At 40.1% G+C, this 24,312-nt stretch overlaps 1 protein-coding gene across 1 annotated transcript in view; it reads left to right on the forward strand.

The window, feature by feature from the left end:
- The window catches only part of plpp4 (phospholipid phosphatase 4), a 56,880-nt gene extending 32,806 nt beyond the window's left edge, over positions 1 to 24,074 (forward strand). Inside the window, exons 3-7 of the mRNA XM_038738190.1 lie at positions 5,256 to 5,346; positions 9,388 to 9,451; positions 9,642 to 9,766; positions 18,900 to 19,070; positions 20,517 to 24,074. Coding sequence (XP_038594118.1) covers positions 5,256 to 5,346; positions 9,388 to 9,451; positions 9,642 to 9,766; positions 18,900 to 19,070; positions 20,517 to 20,725 — 660 coding nt within the window. The 3' untranslated portion in view covers positions 20,726 to 24,074. The remainder of the gene's footprint in view (positions 1 to 5,255; positions 5,347 to 9,387; positions 9,452 to 9,641; positions 9,767 to 18,899; positions 19,071 to 20,516) is intronic.
- Positions 24,075 to 24,312: the final 238 nt, after the last annotated feature.

Genomic DNA, 24,312 nt, shown 5'->3' on the forward strand with positions numbered 1-24,312 from the left:
AGAAAGAGTCGCTCCATTGCTCTCTTCAAAGCCACCAGACAGACAAAAATTGTAATTTTACCTCTCTGGTATACCACTGCCTCGATTGGTTAGTTTGTGTTTGTGCTTTGAACAAAGTCACACAATGACATCAACAAATAAAAACATCAAAGTCACACAATAACAAAAAAACTAACGGACCGAGGCAGCAGTTAGGCACACTACTATATTCTACAAGGTAATGTTACTATTTTTATCAATGGAGTCTGGTAGCAAGATTGAAATAGCGATGGTATTACTCTTTAAAAAAGGTCTATCTCTGTACAATGTTGTCTGACACTTAAAATAACAATCTGAGCCTAACTAATGTGCATAACACCATAATATGCCCTAATTTATGGTGATTATACAAGAAATATCTCTTAACATATTTTGGGAATTAACTTGATATTCCGCAGTTTCAGTAAATAATTTCTCTGACAGGCTGATATGTTTAATTCTGTACAGCTGGATATCTTTGTCTGCATGCTAACTTGTCTAGTAGGTACTCACTGTTTGATCAAAATATCAAACCGACTTGACAAGTAAAGGCTTGCCCGCCCATTGCTCGGTTAGCTCACCTATCTGTGAACTGACAGCGTTTGACTGACAGGAGCTCGACTCCATCCTATGCTTCTCCACACATATCAATCATCTCATTATGTGCAGCAGAGTAGGTGGTGAGCACTGTCAGTCATTTCGAGCTAGAAATCATGACAGCTTCTGTAAACTTTAATATATGTATTATGTTTTCCCCTATCTAAAAAAAAAATACTGAATAAAAGGAATATCAACAGTAGATACTGTATGTTGAGGATTAGCTGTCTCTACTTAATAATGTTTAGAAGCCTTTGTGGCAGACCAGTTTAATTAAATATTAAGATAAAGGGGTTAACACATTAACATAAGTGGTTTTGATCAAGAATTGAGCTTAAAATTGCTCATTAACAAAGCTTTTGTTGGCGTCTTGTTATAAGCACTTAAAAGCGCATTAGTCATAGAAAGCCTCCATCTCCACCTCCAACATCCGTCTGTGGTGCTGAATGTCCTGAAAAAAACAGTAGAGAAACCCTTGAGCTTATCTTAGCTGCACTGTATTATCTCTGTTTGTTTTTTCAACACCCTTTATTAAAAATGTTGACAATTTATTTTAACTTTAATGTCCATGAATCTTTTCTTATGGCAGGCCATTAAATAATGAGTGAAGAGAGAACCCCCCCCCCCCACCACCACCACCACCACCCACACGCCTTTTAGGGAAAATGCTCCCAGTGCTGACACCCAAAATCCAGGCTTCTTCAACGTCATTGCTCTGACGGGGGACCCGAAGGTGTGGAAGATTTATTTGGCCATTAAAAATAGTCTGTGGAGGGGATTTACACAAAGCTACATTATGACTCACTGCGACCTTCATTAAGATATACACTGTATTAGCCTCAAGAGTCACTCTTAGATTCTCTCATTATGGGAGGGGTAGGAATGTTCTCGGTGCTTGGGGTGAATGATCATAGAGTACAAACCTCCTGATCAGTTTAGCCAAAGGTTGCATTTTTGTCCAGAGAATGTGTAAACAGCCTAATACTGTAGCACGCAGCCCTCAAATCAGTACTTGAAAATCAAATTTCATCCTCCAGGAAATCTGTGTCCCCTTTTCTTTTTTTTTTGCAGAGGTCATATAATTAATAAGTAAAACAAATAATGTGCTCTTCCAGAATAAATATACAGAAGGCAAATAAGTATTAAAATAACAAAACAGTTATTGAGAATTATTTGTCCCTAACCATTGACAGTGGGAATCTTCCTGAGAATTGCAAATGTGAGTATAGTCTACTCTCTAGGCAGGCACTTGGGTGAAAGGCACAGATGGACTGTTCAGTGAGATTTACACAAATAAAGATGTCTACTTAGTGTTTTTTTACACATGTGAAAGAGACATTACACATAATGAAGAAGGATTTCACAGTTGATTAGATGTGTGCACAATATGTAGCCTTCATAAAGGTGTGTTAAGTGAATATTCGAGAGTTGTAATATTGGAATATTCTGGAAACATGAAAAATATTATATAGGTGCCAAAATGCATCTCTTCATTAATGAAAAGACATGATAGGTATTTTGTAAGTATCTTTAAAAGTCACAAAATATTATGAGTCAAGATCATTTAGACTGTCAAACCTTTAAGATGTTTTTGGATACATTAATGTTTTTCCATGGTAACATAAAACCTCATAAGTACTGCGTTCCTCATCTACATATGACTGTTTTCATATTTCACAACTTTATTAGACTCTGAGGGTTGCTAATGTATAATTTTAAGGTGTAAGGTTATGAACAGCTGCTATGCATAAAATACAGTCAGAAATTGTACCATGCCACCATGCAGAAAATCGACCACCAAGGTCTGACCCCCTTTGGTACAGTTGTCATTCAGTTTAGTGTTTTCACCCTACATAAATTATGAGGTGATGTGAAAGACATAGCCTAACAGAGAAAGAGATGTTTTTTCTATTCCCTGACAAGCTCAGTGATAAAGTGATGGGAGCTGCTATGACTGAAAGGACCCTGATACTCAGGTGCATTTTTGGCAAACATGATGGATGCTGCTTGCTGCTGGGTTGCCCCAGCATTGTTGCTTCAATTGCTACACTTAAGTACATACAGTATTTGAATCTGCGTCTGTCATTTTTTGTTTGTTTCTTGTGAACATCTGTTTATCAAATGTGACCTTTAAGCAACATATAAGCTATTTCTTCAACCACACTACATGTCATACACATTAAAGCATGTACGGTAATGTGTTTCTTTCCACGATACAGTCTTGCATTGCTGTTTTTCACTGATTGTAAGGCCCAGTTTTAGCACTATGTTGTTCAAAGCTGTTATGGCCAGGAAATGGAGGACCCAATCACAGGATACGGATCAGTGTGTAATTGGTAAGGCAGTCTGTAATGCAAACAGGAGGTTAAGGTGTGGGCTGCTGCCTGTGAGAGATACCCGGAGACTGCAGGGGTGGAATGGTGGCAGTGGAGGAGGGTGGTTGGCGTGAGCAGAGGGAATGAAGAGTGGTGGCTGGAAGGCAGACGGCTGAGCTGGTAGACTGGCAGGTGGGTAGTGATCCGGGGGTCGAACCACAGTGGCCCCAGGAGTTGGAGGAAGAGTGATGAGCAGTAGGCAGGTGTGTGTGTCAGCAGAGCCAGGGAGGGAAACCATGACAACACAACAACAACATAAACAAGAACAGAGAGAGAGACAGAGACAGAAATCCTGAAACACAAGAAAGGGGTAAACACAAGAACACACGTGCAGTAGTAATTCAGGCAGTAACTGTTGGTGCACTTATGAGTGTGAAAGCAAGTTTCATTACACGTTTGAATCTGCCTACTTCAAAGGGGATAGTGATGTACAAAATTGGGTTATAATTGGAAATACAGATCTACACACGGCTGAATGGATGAACAGCACTAACAGGAAATGTATCATCCTTTGTTTTTACTACCTCTGTTGCATAAGGTGAAGAAAATATTGAATTTGAAAGTAGTGAATACATTCTGAGGCATAAATAACTACCGACAGTATCTCACAAAACAATCAATCACATTTTTGTAAACATTTGATAGTATCTTTTTTTTTTATTTGCTGTCCCCTCAAAATAACACATCACACAGCCATTAATGTCTAAACTGCTGGCAACGAAAGTGAGTACACCCATAAGTGAAAATGTCCAAATTGGGCCCAAAGTGTCATTATTTTGTGTGGCCACCATTATTTTCCAGCACTGCCTTAACCCTCTTGGGCATGGAGTTCATGGAGGTTGCCACTGGATTCCTCTTCCTCTCCACCATGACGACATCACAGAGCTGGTGGATGTAAGAGACCTTGCACTCCTCCACCTTCCGTTTGAGGATGCCCCACAGATGCTCAATAGGGTTTAGATCTGGAGACATGCTTGGCCAGTCCATCACCTTTACCCTCATCTTTTTGCCTTGTTGGCATTCATGTTTCCGTCAATGAACTTTAGCTCCCCAGTGCCAGCAGCACTCATGCAGCCCCAGACCATGACATTCCCACAACCATGCTCGACTGTAGGCAAGAAACACTTGTCTTTGTACTCTTCACCTGGTTGCCGCCACACACGCTTGACACCATCTGAACCAAATAAGTTTATCTTGGTCTCATCAGACCACAGGACATGGTTCCAACAATCCATGTCCTTAGTCTGCTTGTCTTCAGCAAACTGTTTACGGGCCCTTCTGTGACCACAGCCATGCAGACCAATTTGATGCAGTGTGCAGTGTATGGTCTGAGCACTGACAGGCTGACCCCCCACCCCTTCAACCTCTGTAGCAATGCTGGCAGCACTCATACGTCTATTTCCCAAAGACCCTCTGGATATGACGCAGAGCACATGCACTCAGCTTCTTTGGTCGACCGTGGCGAGGCCTGTTCTGAGTGGAACCTATCCTGTTGAACCGCTGTATGGTCTTGGCTACAGTGCTGCAGTTCAGTTTCAGGGTCTTGGTAATCATCTTATAGCCTAGGCCATCTTTATGTAGAGCAACAATTCTTTTTTTCAGATCACCAGAGAGTTCTTTGACATGAGGTGCCATGTTGAACTACCAGTGACCAATATGAGGGAGTGTGAGAGCGATAACACCAAATTTAACACACCTGCTCCCCATTCACACCTGAGACCTTGTAACACTAACGAGTCACATGATACTGGGGAGGGAAAATGGCTACTTGGGCCCAATTTGGACATTTTCACTTAGGGGTGTACTCATTTTTGTTGCCAGCGGTTTGGACATTAATGGCTGTGTGATGTGTTATTTTGAGGGGGAAGCAAATTTACACTGTTATACAAGCTGTACTCTCACTACTTTACATTGTAGCAAAGTGTCATTTCTTCAGTGTTGTCACATGAAAAGATATTATCAAATATTTTCAAATATGTTAGGGGTGTACTCAGTATTATGAGATACTGTAGCCGCTGGGATAGCCTAAATCTCTTACCAAGCAAGGGGCAAAATTCTCTGTGCAAGCAAGAATTCCCAAGGAACAATTAGAAAGTTTGTTAGGCCTCTCAGTTTGCCCTGTTAAAATTAACTCTAAATAATGGATAGGTTCATGTCATTCCCTGAGGCAAAACAAGACCCTTTGCAATGCTGCGGAGCAATGCTGCAGAGCAATGCTGCAGAGCATCTCTAATGTGAAAAACTTTTGTCTTTATTTCCTCACAGGCAATTTCGTTCCTTACCCCATTGGCGGTGATTTTTGTGGTGAAGATAATTCAGAGGACGGACAAGACAGAGATCAAAGAGGCATGCTTAGGTATGTCAATTGCAAAGCCAATTGCTTGAAATTGTTAGTCACAATCTAGCCAATAAGTATTTTAAATGATAGTATATATTTTATAGTTGCTACACATACTGCATTTGGAGTTTTTTAATAACTCTGAAAAAGCTTCTTTTCCTGTTCTTCCTGGAAGCATGGGCTAATTGGTCACCTAGAAGTACTTTATTTTGCTTAATAGTGCAGATCATTAAATTCTGTGACCTATTGTAGCAGTCAGTATTGTACCACACAGGTTCATCTCAATCACAGAGGCCATGAGTATTTACACCCATTAAAATTTCATGCCATTTGTTTATTTCTCAAATGACATCTGGGAATTTATGTCACATACATTTTTTCCCCCTTTGCTATTTCCCCCATGGGTCGAGAGGCCTGCAGAGGCTTTGGCACATCAGAGAGCATTAAGAAAGTTTAACACAAATCCAATTAAACAGACACACAGAGATGAACCGGGTGGGGAGAGGGTGGCTCAGTGCATCAGTGTAGAGATTACAGTGCTGTCGTGAACACTACCGCCTGCAGAGAAGCACTTCTCCAAGGCTTTATCGCCATACAGGGAAACAACATCACTCAGAAGAACAAAGAAGAAAACGGAGCCCATTATTCTGACAAGTTTCTACATGATCGCGTGGCTGCTTTAAACCACTGCTACCCCTAGACCTAATGAGAAAGAAAGATCATTAAAGCGTTTTTTGGCTGTGTGTGCTGTCCGGGAGTAGCTTATTTTTATCTACCTACGGACTTATTTGTTTTTCATTTCAAGCTGAAATCACAGCGAAGCAGCTGTCCCTATATCCCCGCTAATTTATTAAGTTCAAAGTTTTCCCTGAGGGTCCTCTAATTCTGAATTTATGAATCAAAATTTGAAACAGATATAATTGAGCTGGCATAAATTAAGGGTTTGAGTTCGATTTTCACCCTTGTAAAACCAATAGGACTTGGACTTGCTAATTTCCTGTGTATCTATTGTTGGATACAGAGTAAAATGAGTAAGAATACAATGTTCCCTTTGTAGAGTTGTCTAATAATTCTTTATCATTCCATACTCCTGCAGCTTAATTGTGTGATTACCTATCAGTCAAAATATAATAAAGCCATTTGGGAAGTTTGATTGTATTTTTCCAAAAGACTACACTCAATCACAGAGATGATTCAAATTTTTGGTTACACAGCATGAAGGATATTAGCCGTCATCTGAATGTGAGATCTCATATCGTGCAGAGGCATTATTGTTTGGTGTGCGTAGAGGGAGTAATCTTCCATTTAGTGAGACAATGAGAGGGTTTTCAATAATAGTTTTTGTGGTCCCTGCAAAGTGGGTCTAATGTGTCAAAGCTTTAACCATCTGGGTATGTTCAATACTATACTACTGAGCCATGCTGCTTGTTAATGAAATCAGGAAGCTACTGCAAAGATTTAGACAGTAGCAGCTTCACCAACAAATCAGACTGGTCATCTATAGGATGAATGTTAGGAACTTTGGTAAAGTGATGACAACAACACTAATGGGTCTCTAATTTCCTGAAGCTGTGCCCTAGTGCAATCACTAGTGTAAACTCTGTGGGAAAGTGCATGTGAATGTCAATTTTGGTGACCAGAGACACAAGTCCTATTGCAGCACAGACCAAGCACAACCAAACAGACTTACGCATGTTGACTACACTATTATAGGAGGAATGCATTAGTTCCTCTCTTACCTTTTAAATGCAGCAGATTTGAGGCAAGTCCAGGCTAAACTGGAGGCACAAAGTTGCAAGGCATGAATTTACAGTGTGCCACATTACTGAGTAGCACCCATAAAGGATGTCTCCTTGAGTTTGATCAGTTATGCAACTCCAGCTAACTCGGCAGAAACTGGCTCATTTGGTGCCAGGAGTTTAACAAACAAGCTTTAGTACAAAAATATAAACTGCCAAAACTGTGTCGGTGCTACTGTCAGCTTTAGGCCAGCAAAACATTTATTAATATTTTACTGACAACGAGCAAACTTCCCAAGGCAAGACTATATTTGAGCGAATGCAGCTGGAGCAATCGCCTCCTCATACCGAGTGAGATCTTACAAAAAAGGAAAGCATTGCAATTTAATGTCCCGTTTTTCAACTGGTCAAACGGAACATGTCTCATTTCTGAGTTTCATCTAATCTACACAGTGTCTGCCCAAATTAACAGGCTGTTAAGTAACAGTGACACTGTGCTCCTCTCAGCAGCTCAAGACGATAATACATTTGAGCTCTGGCGACCTGGGGTGGATTCAATTGACCTGCAGACTACTGGGATTAACTGGCTAATGATGAGCCCTGGTGGTTTGCTTCGTAGCGAATCAAATTAATGTATAGTAACAATGCAATACCTATATGTCAAGTAGCAGCTGCCCCCCTGTTTCTCATTACCAAAGTTAAGCTTAAGCAGTAATTGCGTAACATTCAGATAGACTTGTAAGTGTAATCATTTTGCCACTACTAGTGTGGGGGATACTTTTTTTTCTCCCAAATGTATACCTGATAGATAACTGCCAGCATTAAACTATAAAGTATGTAAAGTTTTTCTTAAATTTTCGGTGACTAGCATGGCTCTGTGGATATCAATGTCAATATGTCTATTGGTCCATCATTCCACCACTTTGGTCCAGAATTAATTGTCTCAACAACTAGGCCTGCACCAACTGCCTTGAATTTTGTACAGACATTCATGGTGCCCAGAGGGTAAATGCTAATGATTATAGTAATACCTTGACTTTTCCTCTAGGGGTATCATGAGGTTCACATTTTGGCTTTGAGTGAAAAGTCGCAAACAGCTAGATTGGTTGCCATGAAATGTGGTGCAGACATGCATGTCTCCCTCAATGTGAATTGTAATTACTTTGGTGATCCCCTCATGTTTCCTCTAAGCCAAGCAGGTCAGAATTTCGATTTGTTCAGTACTTTGGCAATGACCAAATAACTGCAAAACTTAATTCACATCTCCATCAGCCTTTCTTTGTTAAGTGTTAATTAGTAATCGTTGGCACACTAACACACTAAACTCCAATCGTAAACAAAAATATATCTGCTAAAACTCAGCATGTTAGCATCTTTTGTTGTGAGTACATTAGCATTTAGCTTATAGCACTGCACCTAAGTAGCTTTACAGAGCCATGCTAGCAGCATGTGTGTGTATCTGTGTGTGTCTGTGCTTATGAAGCTTGAACTGTGTTTTAAACATGCAGGCTTAGCTCATAAATCCTGACAACCATCTGTCCAGCTGCAAGGGAAATTCCCATGAACCTGATTGGCTGTTTTATTTGTACATTATGTCAGAAGAGTGGGCAACCCTCTAGAACCTACGACAGCATATTAGAATCATTGTAAAATAAATAAATAAATTACAGAGACAGGGGTGGGGTTATATTCAGAGAAAAAGATTAAAGTTGTAAATTTAGGATAAAAAAAACCATATTTACTGAGATTAAAGTCACAAATTGACGAGAACTTTTTTAAAATTAAAGCTCTGGACTCTATTAAAAGCAGGGTACACAGATAATAATATAACATATAAGCTACTTTCACAGCATTTTGAGATGTTTCCTTCTGTTCAAAGACCAAAAGCATAAAAAATTAGGGAAGAACTGAAAAGATGTGACATATGTTTTCAAGTGGCTTTGTTGCAGTCCCTCACATCTGCCATATCTGTCTTTTCTCTTATGTCTACACTGACTCTTGTCTTGTATCATTAATGACTGAAACAGTTTTTCCAGTTTTTTCTTGTACATTTACCACTTTTTTATTTGAATATTAGGCTACTCCCCTTGCCCAGCTCCACAATTTATATATTTTTAATCTACAATGGCCCAAATATGCCATTGTAAGAACCTGTATTGCACCAAGGGTAAAATAAATTATTTTTCCACAGCACATCACTGGTTCTATGAATATTCCTTAAATCCAAAATGCTGTCAACTGCTTTTGTATCACCTGCTTCAATAAAAAAAACGTCTGTAAGATGCTTACTTGACTGTGTGTGTCAATCTTCCTGCTCCAGCTGTATCCCTGGCTCTCGCCCTGAATGGAGTCTTCACAAATACTATCAAGTTGATTGTTGGCAGGTACGCTAAACAAACTGAAGCTTTTTACAGGCTCTGTCACTGATGATAAATGCTAAGATGTTGGCTCTGAAAATCTAATTTTTCAGCTTTGACTTACTAGATCTATAGCCAATCAATTGTTGGACAAGTAAATGGAATTCTTTCTACTGACAACACAGAAACCATCCTCTGGGTTGTGTTTGATTTTCAGACCCAGGCCTGATTATTTCCAGCGTTGTTTCCCGGATGGACAAGTAAATGTGAAGATGTTGTGCACTGGGGAACCCGATCTTGTCTCGGAGGGACGCAAGAGCTTCCCCAGCAGCCATTCCTCATGTGAGTACCAGTTATCTGTCCAAGCAGATCACTGCCAGCACTTGCAACACAATGCCAAAAGATATCAGAACTTACACATTAAAACTGCATATATATATATATAGCTACTCACGCAACTTGATCTTCATGCTTGAGTAACATTTACAAGTAAAAATTTCCATATCTGCTGATTGGGTGTGTTAAAGGTTTTTACTTCACATTTCAAAGCGATAATCTCGGTGCTCCCTCTCTTAGGTAATTACAACATGTAGCAATGAGTTATCTTTCAATTTACACAGCCCGAAGCAGCTTCTTGAGATGCTTGTGGGTTTGGTTGATTGAGTAAAGCACATTCAATCTAGATCACTTGTGAATGAATGAGTGAATGCACGCCCACTATTTCAGCTTAATCTGACTTCCTGCTGTGTTCAGCTGTGTAGACCAACAGGGGACACTGGACATCTTTTCGACCATATTGCTTTCCAAGCTGTTTTCACTTCAGCAGTGTGTTAAATAATTCACATGTTTTTCTGTTGTCCAGCTGATGAATTATAAGTGGTATGCATGGAGTGTTTGCTGTGGGCCACACAGATGTTGAGTAAAACCTCAGCATGATATGGTGCACTGGGCTTGTAAAGACTGCATTTAAAAAGATACATCTTTGAAAACATCACTTAATTGCCTTGCAGCCATTGAGCAACAAACATACTTGGCTTTGTAGTTTCTTTTCTCTTTTGCTCTAGCGGCTGTGTGCTTGCCTCAGAGTCCACCAACAGTCAAATGCTTCCACTGGAATTACACTGAACCTCCTGCTATCTATTATGCAAAATAAAAAATATATATCTTTATATCCTCCAGCGAGCTGTGCCCTGACTGTGGCTTGTTTGATATTTATATTGTTTGCTTTTGTTCACAGCTCTTTCTCTCTAAAAGCACGTTCACACTTAATTGTGCAGAATTTGTAAGTACTGCAGGAATGTGTAAATAAGCAAATTGTTGCATCCAAATGAAGCATTTCATTGTCCCTGAAAAGAAGGGAAAATCCTTCAAAGCCCAGATGAATCTTGATTTCTTGTTACATGTGAGTTCAGGAAGAGGTTTTCTTGAGAGGTGGAGGGCATGTGTGTGTGCAAGAAACCCAATGCTTGTGAAATGGTTTGTGAATGTGTTTGATTGCCATCCTGCTGTGAATGTGACTGGCTTGAACTTATCTATAAAATGCTTCAAATCAAACATGGGGTTAACTGGTCTTTGTGTCTTACAATATCACAGCAAGCCACCATAATGGTTTTTTGTCGTTAAAGACAGCTGTAATTTCATAGGCCAGACTGATTTCAAGCTGATGTTTAGCATAAACATGATGAACCGTTATGTTTTTATTACCTTACAATGCGACATTGTTATCTACATAACCGCGGGTCCCCGTTACGTAGATGTCGCCATGTTGCACCACCATGTTTCTATAGTAGCCCAAAACAGACAAACAGCTCTACAGAGCGCTTTCCGTCATTGTATTGTTTCTTCCTCCTCTTGTAGATTTCTGGAAGTGTAGACGCTCATCACTATGTTGAATATGTACGTTCAAAGAAGAAGAAGTAATAATATACAGCAGGGGATGGCAAATGAGTTTTGCATCAGAGCAATTTTTTTATCCATTAGATGATGGGTGAGAATATAAAATATAATATTAAAACTGCGCGTGCCTCTCTCCTAAAAAGTTGCATGTTCGATCCCTCTGTCTGTTCCGCTGTTTTATCTGCATCCATCAACCAACGCTTTTTCATTTCCCCACTATCTCCAGGCAGAAGACGTTTAGGGAAATCATTAAAAATCACTAAAATTTTCTGACGCCTATTTTAATGTATGGTGTATCAAGCAGGCAACAGACTCTTTTTAATGTCAATCAGAATTTTTCAAAATAAAAGCTCTCAAAACAACTCGAAATAAGGCATTGTAGCAAAAAACATTTTATTTTGTAGGCAAAACCACTAAAGAGGAAGTGATTATGTAAGTAACTGTTGCTGTCATGACTGAGATCTATTTCAGCACCGCTGTCAAATTATTTAATTATTTTTACTTTTTGCCGCTATCAAAGCACCGTAATCTGATCACGGGCTAGATATTATTGCTGGCAGGCAGTTTTGGCGAGGGTCCATAATCACAGAGAGAATCGATGTGTTTCCCTTGTTAGTGGTGTAAAATGTGTCTGACTGTGGTGCAGACACAGTGACAATGTTACACACTCTTGGTTTACATTTTCCATGTTATCTGTCAGTGGCCAAGTCGCATTAACATATGGTTTTACTGAATAATTAAGTAAATATAATTTCTTAATATATCTACCTAAAGAAACCTAATTTCTTGATTGGATACTTGTCCTGTGTCAGCCACCATAGCTGTACAGTCTTTGAAAGGGTAGGGACATAGACAGTATATTACTGGACGAAGCCACCCCACAGATTTGAATTGATAGAAGTGAAGCCAGTTTTGGACTACTACAGGGCCACCTCCTGTTGGCACCAGCATCTACTGCGCATGATCGCACAGCATAAGCATGCTGTAATGACATAGAGCAACTGGAAGCTGCATAGCTGCACCAACAAAGTCTCTTGGCTCAGAGCATTTGTCTGACTTGGATCGTCAGCCCACCTACAAGGCTCATCTCCCAAACACCAATGCAGCGTCACTGATAGTTGTTTTATATTCACAGAGAGTTTATAATCCAAGCAATACAGTTACATCTCTCATCTGTGACGGGACGTCAGGGTTTTGACGTCATTTTGGGCCTACTGTACATGGAAGCCTTTGGTCGGCATCACTGTTTCAACTGTGGCTTACCCCCTTGGGTAGGGAGCAGTGGTAGACTAGACAGTTGGTTGTAATTTGCAACCTCACCGCTAGATGCCACTAAATCTTACACACTTTAAAGTTGCACACTTAAAGCTTCTCAGACACCTGCTATAAGAAAGAAATGCTTTGAAGTGCTGGCTATATCCCTTTAGAAATGGCAGAGAGGGACATTGCTCTGTAATTCACTGCAGCACTCTATATGGATTACATTCATCTGCGCGACAGCTCTAATAGCCTTATGTTGTTGTGCTGTGAGTGAGAAAGTGATTGAGAGAACCGTGCGGCACAGGGAGCACCCATATGCCAGCACATCCAGAGAGCAGAAGAAATCCAATTTCCTGTTTGTGTCCCTTTTCACCAGGACACATTGTTGGACCACGCATAAGTTACAGAGATTTTACCCAGACAAACAGGCAATATGGCCAGACAGATGGCAAGTGGCACCTGGATGTAACGCAATATTACATGTGGCTGGTATGAAGCCTGAGACACAGGCTATAGGTAAAATAAACTGTTTTGTATTCAGAAACTCTAACATAATCCAAACTAATCAATCAGAATAAGCCAGGACAAATATATATATATATATATATATATATACTAGGCTTCAGTGTTTGATGACAGCAATTTTTTTTAAAGCACACAAACAATTATTCCATTTCTAAATTTTTAAAGCTGCTCAGGTTCTCTGTGATTTGATATATTTTCTTCACCTCAGAGCAAAATAACAGAGTAACAGAAATTGGAGGAGACAGGTGCCAGAAAGAGAAAAACAATAAATACTAACTCCCCTGAACCCACTGCACTCCCAATATACACAGCGTTAACGCAAGCAGGCCCTAAAGCAATTACCTCCTTTTTATTCATATTCATCTCACCATCTCCCCTTGTATAATGAGCCATTAGAAATGATCAATTACTACGCAATTTAAAAATAAATAAAAAAGTAATCCTGTGAGATGGACCTAATCGCATCTTTTAATCTCTACATTGCTTCTTTCATTTACACACAACTATCTATATTAAATTATCCATAGCTTGGAATGTCCACAATATTAATTCATTTTCTGGAGTGAATTGCACTTCTGCCAGGTGTGTTCTCATATATTGAATAAAACTCACTCAAGCAGCAGCAGTTATACAGCATTAATGTAAAGTTCCTGTTGGGCTTTTATATGTTAATGATAAGTGTCTAAGTGGGTGGTTAATATGCATCCCTTCTAATGAGAGGCACAGGTTCTCCAACTGGTCCTTGCAGGGGTCAGAGGTGTAAAAAGAAAGGGAGATGACTGGACAACACGTTTTCACTCCCAACTCATCACACATGGACACTTGGTCAAGACCCCTTGGCATCACTTCTTAACGCACGGGGTACCAGTGAGCAAGCTTGACCAAAGGTGACAACTTGAGAGTCAGTTAGGCAGTTTGTGTGTGTGTGTGTGTGGTAAGTCCGGTGATAGATCAATAGAAATAAAGAGGATAAAGGTAAAGAGACAATTCTAGGATTATTAGGCTTTGACCAGAGCAGGACTCCACTCTTTGAATCCATAGCCCAACCCTGTAGTTTAAAGGAATACTTGTCTACTTTACAATGTGTCCTCCATGGGGTCACTTGTCAAAAACCACCATACTCACACACAAAATTCAGCCATACAATGTTCGGATATCAACTTTAACAGTAGAAGAATTACTAAATGAAGTGTACTTAGAATGCCAATGTGCATTGTACAATTTTTCTATTCTTGAGAATGGTGTTGATGGAAGCTTATGTCCCACAAAGTAATGCACAATGATAAAAACATGTACGGCATCAACATGCTAACATACTCATGGTGACAATGCTAACACATTGATGTTTAGCAGGTATAATGTGTACCATGTTCACCCTCTTACTAATGTGTTTTAACATTTGCTAGCAACATGTGATATTTGCAGTAAGCACAGAGTAGCTGAGGCTGCTGGAAATGTCATTAGTTGTACGACTACAAGCCTTTGGTTTCTACATAAACCAAAGGCTTTTGGACAATTGAAAATTTTCACCTCGTGATGGAGCTAGATGTAGGTTCAGATGATAATAATAATAATAATCTTTATTTGTAGAGCACTTTTCAAAAAAGACAATAATACCCAAAAGACAATAATACAAAAACAATACAAGATAAAAGCAAGAAAACATTGAAAAGACTAAAATACACGTTTAAGATAAATATAAAATAAGTAAAATAGAATAAAATAAAATAAGGATCACCAACTTTATTGTAATTTATCCTGAACACAAACGGCTGTACCAAATGTCATGGCAATACATCTACCAGTTGAGATATTTCACTCAAAACCCAAACTGAATTCTGGTGCAGGAATGTTAGTTGTGTATAACAGTAGTAGTAGCCTACTACGACTCCTGATAACTAAGTTACATCCATTTCAGTTATGCTGCTCTACTACCACCTTTAGCCACAGCATCCATGTCCTAGAAGCTGGCAACCAGTTAAAGGAAAATATTGCGTAAAATCAAAAAACAAATAAAATGCATCAAGTTTGATGAAGATTGGATTAAGCAGATGAGTGGTGCCAAGATATGGTAACAGGTTTTTTACAGTGGACAAAAAATATCAAATGTTCATTGAAACGCTGTATGCTTGATGTTTTCCCAATAATCATTGTTTTCCCAAAATACAAATAAATACCCCAAGTAGTGTACCTAGCTCCTTTATAGCAAGTTATGATGTTCCATTTATGATACTCAGTATGACAGTTAATGCGGTTACAGTGCCTCCATTGTTTTTTCATACTCGCCCAGTGAGAGGTTTCAAATGCCTTAATAATATACATACACATGGGATTACTGTTTTATTATTGTTCTAAAAGTAAACCTGATGTTCATCTTGCTGTTTTTCTTTCCAAATTTTTGTGACTAGTATATGGCTCAATTCTGCCCTGTTTAGAGAAATCCCCCCTCATCTGCTTCTAAAATGTGCATTCAAACTTGGCTCTTCTTCACTTGCAACCTCTCAACAACCTTGTGCTTGTTTGAAGATGAAAAAAAGCAATTGCACTACACTCATCACTCTCATTAGGCGTCTTTGTTTTGCCCCAGGGGAATTACTCTTCAAGGCTTTTTAAATGCGTGGAGGGGATTCATTACCAAGATGTTTTCCTCTTTGTCGGCCTCCTCTCTGTCCTCTGGCCTTTCGGGGACTCCTGCAGCCTCCTGGGGGCATCCTTCAGTGGTTATTGGGTACGCAGCGTATTCAGTTCTCTGCAAATATATTGGCTTAGTTAACGATGCTAATTTTACAGAAATGTGTTTGTGTTTCTCTGTCTGTGTATGTGGATGAGAGGGACACATTTGCTGTCCCAACTCATGTATTATGCATATCACCAACGCAGTTTGATTACTGTAATCCTCAGGATGTTGACTCACTGTGTCACAAACACATTGTTTATGTGCAGTATGGAAATAAATCATGCACATTTACTGCTACAATAAACTATTTTTTGTTATGATACCTAGTAAGGTATCATAACAATGCAGTAATTCCAATGCAGTTCTTTGTTTGTTTGGCAAATCTCTTCACATCTGTTACAATTCTAAAACAGGTAATTTTCCATACAGTTACGTAAGATTTTTCTGTCTTGATTACCACCTACATTGCCATAAAAGTGCCACACTTATGTACATTTACACATAGGTTTAAATGGACCATTAGCATGATTTTAGAGTCAACAATATCTAATGACCAAAAACGACCTAGTTTTTGACTGTGGGTGATTAAATGTGTTCACCCTCCGAGGTTTTGATGACCTGTCCGGGGTGATTCCCTGCCTTCCTCTCAAAGCATTCTTGGATAAACCCCAGCCCTCATCACTCTGAATGAATAATGATCACAATGGTCCAGTGTCCCTGCTGGATCCCCAGCTTTGTTTTGTGTACTGTCTTCACGAAGAAACTGAATTTGGGAGGTGAATTAGATTAACAAAACAGAACAAAGAGAAGAGAAGAAACAATGTAAGAAACCACCATTACTCACAAGATTTCTCGTGTAAAACTGCTGTGAATTAAAATGTCTGTTCGGCAGAGTGAGTCACTAGTTCATGGATAATTTATTTCTGTCTATCCAAATTAGTAATGTAATAGTCTTAGCTATGGTTAGAGCTGAATGGTGTGAGTTGCTGTTTGACTGGAAATGTGGAGAGGTGGCCCAGAAGTGAGATGGGTGGACAGTTAGGGAGGCTCAGGAACTCATGACCTCCGGGCAGAAGAACTGGACTGATGAACTGAGCCAGAAAGTATGATGATGATGATGACTATGTGCAGGAATTTATATACCAGTGGCAATTAATGCATAATTCCTATTTCCCCTACGTGCCATATGGATAAATTTAACTGGCTGAATTTAATACTTGTTTAATATAGCCCTTGGTGAGTTCAGTTTCCAAAAGGCTTTCATCTACTGGTCCACTTTAAAGCTTAAGCTATTAAAAACATATATATTTATATATGGCCCACTGGCCAAATTGTATCTCGCTTTCTGGACAGCCATATGATGTCTGGTAGGTGAGATTATATAGGCCACCCAAGGGGCACATACATTCAGCAATACGAGAATGCCATATGGGTTCTATTGGATAACGTCAGATGTAGCCTGTCCTAGGCCAAGTTATTGTCATTCAAAGACATTGGCGGACTGGTTTGGCTCTATGAATGGCAATTTTCTGTCGGTCAACCACTTTGGTCTAGAATAAAAACGTCTCAACAGCTACTATATGGATTGCCATGAAACTTTGTACAGACAGTCATGGTCACTAGAAGATGACCCCTGATTTGTGGTGGTTTTGAGTATCTTAACAACAACTGGATGGATTTCCATGGAATTTGCTACAGATTGTCAAGGTTCCTAGAGGATAAATTTGTAGCTGAGGTTTAGGAGCTATGCACTTCAGTTCCTTTGGGAGTCACTTCAACCTAGTGTATAGTAACCCGAAACACCTGTTCAGACAAGCAGAAATGTTGCATCTTCCCAGAAGCATAATCCCTGCTTTTATGGGGCCTCCACACTTTATCACTGCTTACTTTCTAAAGCCTTAATCCCACATGTTGCCTACGTTGCCCATGTTGCCAAAATTTAAGAGTCAATTCTAAAGTAGAAATGGAATCAAGTGAACTATGTGACACTAGTGTGTGACACTATAACCATTTTTTAATAAAAAACCCAATATCAGCCAATACTAGCCATCCAATATACTGGTCTAAATTGCCTAATGGAAAATGCTGAGTTCTTAATGGAGTCAGCTCGTCCCTGAAAGCAGGACAGCCACTGAGACAGCAGGACTTTCTGCCTCTGCCCTTTCATCCCTTCATCTTTCCCCTCTCTCTACAGGCTACACACGTGTCCTAGCGTCCTTAGTATTCTTGGCCAGTTTGTGGGTTGAGAGACAAATGGGCAGCTGATGGGTGCTGATGGGTGCAGTTTGGCCCACTGCAGCAGTAAACTAATGACCCTGTCACAGCTGCCCCTTTTACAGTTCCATCACACAACTTTCTGTTCAAACAATTAGAGTACCGGTGTTTCTGATACACTAACCACCATCAAAGAAGACACAGACCTCCTTCAGCAGTCCACAGCCAGCAGCTCAGTCGCATTTTTTTCTCATTCTGGGTTTTAGCTTTTACTGTGACCTCAGGCTCTGCAGATCAAATATGTTTTATGTAAGCTATATGCTAATCTGGAGATGTGGTGTAATGTAGATTATGATAAAGTCTTCTCTCTGATCTTAGTTAAGCAGAGTTTACATAGAAACCATTTATTAACAGTCTGTTGTTTTTGTACTGTGTACACATTGATGCCAGATACATACTCCATTTTGAGTTTGTGCATCACTAAATAAGTCTTCCTTGGTGTGTGGGTTGTGCTTAGTATAGCTGTGTAGATATGGTGGTCTGTTTTCCTTTTCCTACTCTCAGGCACCTGATTTAGTAGGGAGGTATTTGCCTAACAGACAGTTAGGCAAAGTTTCATCCCTCAGTGAGCTTACCAGCAAGTGGGTGGCAATGGACAGGGTACAAATCTCCCATCTTCCTTTATCATAACGTTTTCCTATCTACAATGCTTTATCACACTGTGATTGTCCATGTCATTCGTGATTTTACTATTTTGCACCTACTGTCACCTGTTGCATACTTGCCCATAGAGGATTCCCCAACAGAGAAGATCATAGTTTATAATGCAAATGTTGTATATAATGTTCTAGCTTGACCCCCTTCTCTTCTTTCTCTTTGTCTGCCTGTTTCTCTGCCTGCTAGTTGCATTCTCCGGTCTTGGCTTTACCTCCTTCTACCTGGCGGGGAAGCTGCAGTGCTTTACGGATCAAGGTCGAGGGCGTAGCTGGCGTCTCTGTGCCATGGTGCTGCCTCTCTACAGCGCTATGATGATTGCATTGTCCCGGACCTGCGACTACAAACACCACTGGCAAGGTCCACCAAACAGCTCAGACTCAGGACACATGACAAGGATTTTCAGCCTGAGAAATATTGCTGTGCAGAAGTCTGTTTCAATCACACCTGGCTCAAGGCACTTTTGTAATTATACAGACACAGATCATTTATATGGCAATCTCTGGGTGATGCTCATTTAAATCAGCTACTGCTGTAATCATATTTTTTAACTTAATCAGCATGGCTGACGAATCCAGGACGAGCTAAAAACATAAGAATTTATAGTAAATCAGGATTGGCAGTTTGCTCATTTGCCCAACAGACTGAAAATTGTGTCTTATAAGGCTGTTTTGCCTCTGATGGCAGTGAGGTAGCATTTCATTCGGCAGCCTGGGAAGAAAGCTATAACAAGCCTCAGTTATCTGTTATGAAAGAACTAGAGGGAGACTTGGAGTGACAGAGGGAAGGGAATGCATATGTGGGAGGGGTGTGGGAGAGAACGTGTGGTAATTTGATGACAGCTCTGTCATATGGTGTTAATTAGCTTTAGAGAGCCATATGCTCCTGGAGAGTAGGGCAGCTACAAAACAGACAGCTCTTTTAAAAACAAGAATTTATTTACATCACATTACAAAACATACAGTAGCTACAGGCAGCCGCTTTCCGAGTCCTCTTTCTTAGCTCTACACATACTTTTTCTCCTACCTCTCCCCAGCAGACTGTAAGTAAGCAGTAATGGTGGAGCCCATTAAACGTGAGGGGCCCCAATCTGCACTCACTGTAAACACAAGCTGGGAGCCCCTATTAGCCTGGCTGCTGAGCCATGCTTGATGGATACTAATATTCTCTTTGCACTTTGGAGGTGCACTCTGTCCTCAAGGGGGAGAGGCTAGGCATCCAATCACTGTCACCAAACCAATATATTGCATCAAGTCATTCAAACATTCAGAAACCAAGCTCATGTGTTGTATAGCTTCTGAATGGCAGAAATCAATGTTGTATTTAATTTCACCCAGTAGGGGAGAATAAAGGCAGTTTGGTGAGAAATGGAGAAATATAATTCTGATATTATGGAACCCTTTACTTCAGCTCCTTCAGCCACCAGCTGGCCATGTCATTTTTATCTATACCCAGCAATACAGGCTTAATATTCAACATGGCGGTGTGATATTATGATGTATTATGGCTTAAAGGGGGCTAGGTAGAATATGAAACTGTTCAGCATAAATGATAAAGTGAGTCCCGAGGCAAGTGAGCCCAGTACTCAGAACAGAACAGATTCATTGCTTTGCCATTCAGTTTACTTTCATCACCCTCCAAACTAGCCTGGCATGATGAATGCTCACTGGAACACTGTAGCACAACACAGTAGTGCCTAATTAAATGTGCTCATTCTAAGAGCAGGTGGTATTTTTCTTCCTCCACATTGGCTAAAATTAACCATAGATGCATACCTTAAATATATGTGTTTTTGTGACTTTGCAGATGCTTTTGTTGGAGGAGTGATCGGGTTGCTGTTTGCCTATATCTGCTATCGCCAGCACTACCCACCCTTTCTGCACATGGATTGCCACCTGCCTTATGCCAGTCTGGCTGCTGCCGCCCACAAGCCCTCGCTTCCCCAGGACGACCCGCAGCCCACTGACAATGCCACCACCCTTCCCCTGGAGGGCTTGACTGAAGGGCCAGTATGACTAGTGGCCACCACCGAGACTCCCCCTAACACCCTTACCAAGCCATTGAGCCCACGTCCCCATTCCCAGTGACTGACTGGCACTTGTATACATTCCAGTGGACAGTATTACACCTCACCCATCTCCATACTGTTACACCCTGTCTCGGTGAAACACACATTCTTTTGTGTTTATTTTTTTTTATATCTGGTTCTTGCTCAGCAGCCGTGAAAGTCTATATTTAGATGTGATGTATGAGAGGAACCTACGAATATGGGACATCACCGCTGAGAGGGAAGAGCGAAAAACATGTTAAAACACTGAGGAAACAAGTCTTACTAATGGCTGTGGAGGAAGATGAAAATATTGTGTATGTCTTTGCTGGAATCTTTAGCTTAATGAGAAATGTGGACAGCAGGTTGTTTTATGCTGTAGTATATTAAATGTTTGGCTGGGATAGCAAGTTGGGGAGACGCAGAGTAATCCCATTAAATGTCACAGCAATTAAATCATGAAATCAAATCACTTCAACTATTTGAATATCATATGTTATATTTCAACCTCAAAAACAAAGTCTGGAATTTGATAGCAACAAGTGGCAGAAAGCAGCGACATTCTGTGTGTTTCAGTCGTAGACTTTTAAATGCACTCTGCATTTCCAGAGGGCACCAATGTGTTGGTTTTAAACTGAAGGTCTTGGGGCCCTTCTCTAGATTCACACCTCCTCTGCTTTTAATACTTTTTGGTTGTCCGTAGCAACATAATAATACATATAGAAACAATACATTCTTTTGAGAAAAGCACTGGTCCATGTCAAGGACAATAGTCAATGTTCCCCAACCTTATTCTTGTACATTTACCCATTTTTTATTATTCCATTTCTCCCCATTCTCTTGGGCTTGTGCAATTTCCCAGTGCAATCCTGCACATCGCCCCTTTCTCGTTCCTCTTCCTCTGCTTGTCACCAATCAACTTTCACAAACCCTCCTGTTAACAAATGTTTCTGGAGGTTGCACGGGGACATGGACCCAAACTGTAGCTCAATTAGTGCAATCAATAACAGGCAGGTGGGAATGGCGTGGTGGAAGTGTGTCTGGACAGGCACAAACTCCAATTTGATCCTGCATTAATCCTCATTAAGGGAGGTCAGCCACTGCCGTGTATGAGCACATTAGGACTATATGATGTGCCCCACGGACTGCCCAAGCACTGCAAATGGCTTTCAGCCCACTGTAGCCCCACAAATAGACAATCTTGCATTCAGGAGATGACAGGCCTGAGCCCTGGCCAAATGATTCTGATGGATTATTCATCCATTAATGTTCCATTATTTATTAATATTCCCAGCCTTATTTTAGGGACAGCGTGTTGAAACAAAGAAGACACCAAAGATTTGTAGCCTTTTTCTGCTTGGCTTGTGTGCACCCTGCAGCAGAAATGACACATAGCCAGATTACCTGTTCCCCATCGTCAACAAAGCAATTTTTGCAAGTTTTGTTAGAAATGATTTATCCTTTTGTTGCCTTGGTTACTGTGTCTTTATTTTTTGCTATTGCTGTGACATTAATGGTGAGGTGCAATCTCATTTTACCACTAACTCAACCAAGCTACACAGAAAGGCAAAGGTTATAGCTGTACTTGCACTGAACAGTGAAGGGTGAAAAACAGGAGACAGCACATCAAAATAACATGATGTGAAATGAGCAGCAAGCCAAATGTATAAGGTTATTGTGTAATTTTATTATCCTATCAGTATGTCAGTCAAGCATATTTGTACATTTGTCTGTCTCCACTGTCAAGAGTCCACACGTGTTTTGTAAAAAGCAACAGTTGAAACAGCCACACCTTCAGCTGCTGTTGTTACACGGGGATGACAATTAAAGCTTCTCTCTGTTCAACTTTTGTTTAAACATCATTTACTCAAATCTGTCACAATTAAGTCTCTGTCACTAATGCAACCCATTGGCAGCTTCTTAAAATTGTGTGTGTGTGTGTGTGTGTGTGTGTGTGTGTGTGTGTGTGTGTGTGTGTGTGTGCGCGCATGCAAGTTTTGACAAGGCCTGTCCCACACTGATGCAATACAAAATGAAACTTTACAAAGAACTAACCATTTACCAGAGGGCAAAAGTTGCTTGACTCTGCACATCAGACTCTGTGACGGGACTTGACCAGACTCTGAGAGTTGACTGGAGAGAAACTTGTAACCTTCTCGCTGGTTGCTTTCAGCACAGTCCCGGAGAACAGTGACAGTGTGATTTGGACATCCTGAGGCAGAATTGGGGATATGATGATTGTGACCCAGATTCATTATGTTCTATAGACCTGCATTCGCCTGACTTGGCAGCCTGATGTTTGTACTTTGTCATTTAGTTTTCTCCTATTAGATGGTGCAGTGTATATTGGAAAAAAATGTTGATCAGAGATCATGTCTGTAAGAGTATTTTTGCTTAATCAACAACAGACTTAAGTTTCTCACTTTTCTTCAAATGATTCCATAACTTATGACTTTAATTTGGTGCTATAGATAGTTTTGTAGCAGTAGGTGTCACTTTTTTCAAACAGTGGATGTGTCATTTCTAAATGAAAGTTCAATAATTTTCTACAGAGAAAGAAAAACATTATATTACTTTTTTTTTTCAAATCAGATGCACAAGGGCAACCAGTGCTTGATTTTTTCTTTCTATCAATTCACCTTCCCAAGGACTGATGGGATAAAAGTATAGAAAAAATATTAAAGAATGATGAAATTATTATAAATTACAATGAATAGATGTCTGAAGAAAAAAAAAGAGTGTACGACTTAAGAGTCTTTGTTCATGGCATGCCAATTCCATTTGTGAAAGACTGTTTTCTATGAATAAGCATGTCTGGCCTTGAGAACTCTTTGAGCTGTGTTTTTGCTGTTTGTATAGTTTATGTACAATAAAGGACCGCAGCTGTGTGAAATCTGTCCATGATGAAAACAAAAGGAGCCTAATGTACCTTGTCAAAGCGGGATCGTTGGAGCCTATGTTTGTTTCTGAGATGGGAACTCCGATTCGCTTCACTCGGATTCAACACATCATTGGACACAAATCAAGGTCTGAAGATGTTTATAAAAAAAAATCCTCCCTGTAATCAGAACATTGATACTATTACATTATTCCTTGTTATATGCAAATGAACAATCTTACATTATGCAGCAGCAGACGTTTGAAAGAGCTGTATCCCAAGTTCAGTTAAATGAATTTATGCTTCAACGGACCTGCTGTCAGATTGCACCGTGCTACTGAGGCCGTTGAATGTGTGTGAATGTAACTCTGTTCTAAGTGTGTATTGTGCTTTTCTGCATCAGTTGTGTTACATTCTTGTGTAGGGAGTTTCCAATAAATGTGTGTATACTTAAGACTACCTGATGCTTTTCAGATCAGTAGGATTTAATCAGGATGCTGTCGAGGGGCAGCTCCTGTGGGCTGAGGACACTCTCTTTTCAAAGAAATGTGTTCTTGATAATATAACTAGTTGGCCAGGTAACTGTCATTTTGTGCTTTAGAAACTAACTTTTGAGAGTAGTGGGATTTTTTTGAGTCCTAAGGGGATGTAAGCAGGATCAAGAAATAATTCACATG

Source organism: Micropterus salmoides, unplaced genomic scaffold (genome assembly GCF_014851395.1).
Source record: "Micropterus salmoides isolate LMB-PRFRI ecotype aquatic unplaced genomic scaffold, ASM1485139v1 Ms_hic_scaffold_22, whole genome shotgun sequence".
In the NCBI taxonomy this organism is placed as follows: domain Eukaryota; kingdom Metazoa; phylum Chordata; class Actinopteri; order Centrarchiformes; family Centrarchidae; genus Micropterus; species Micropterus salmoides.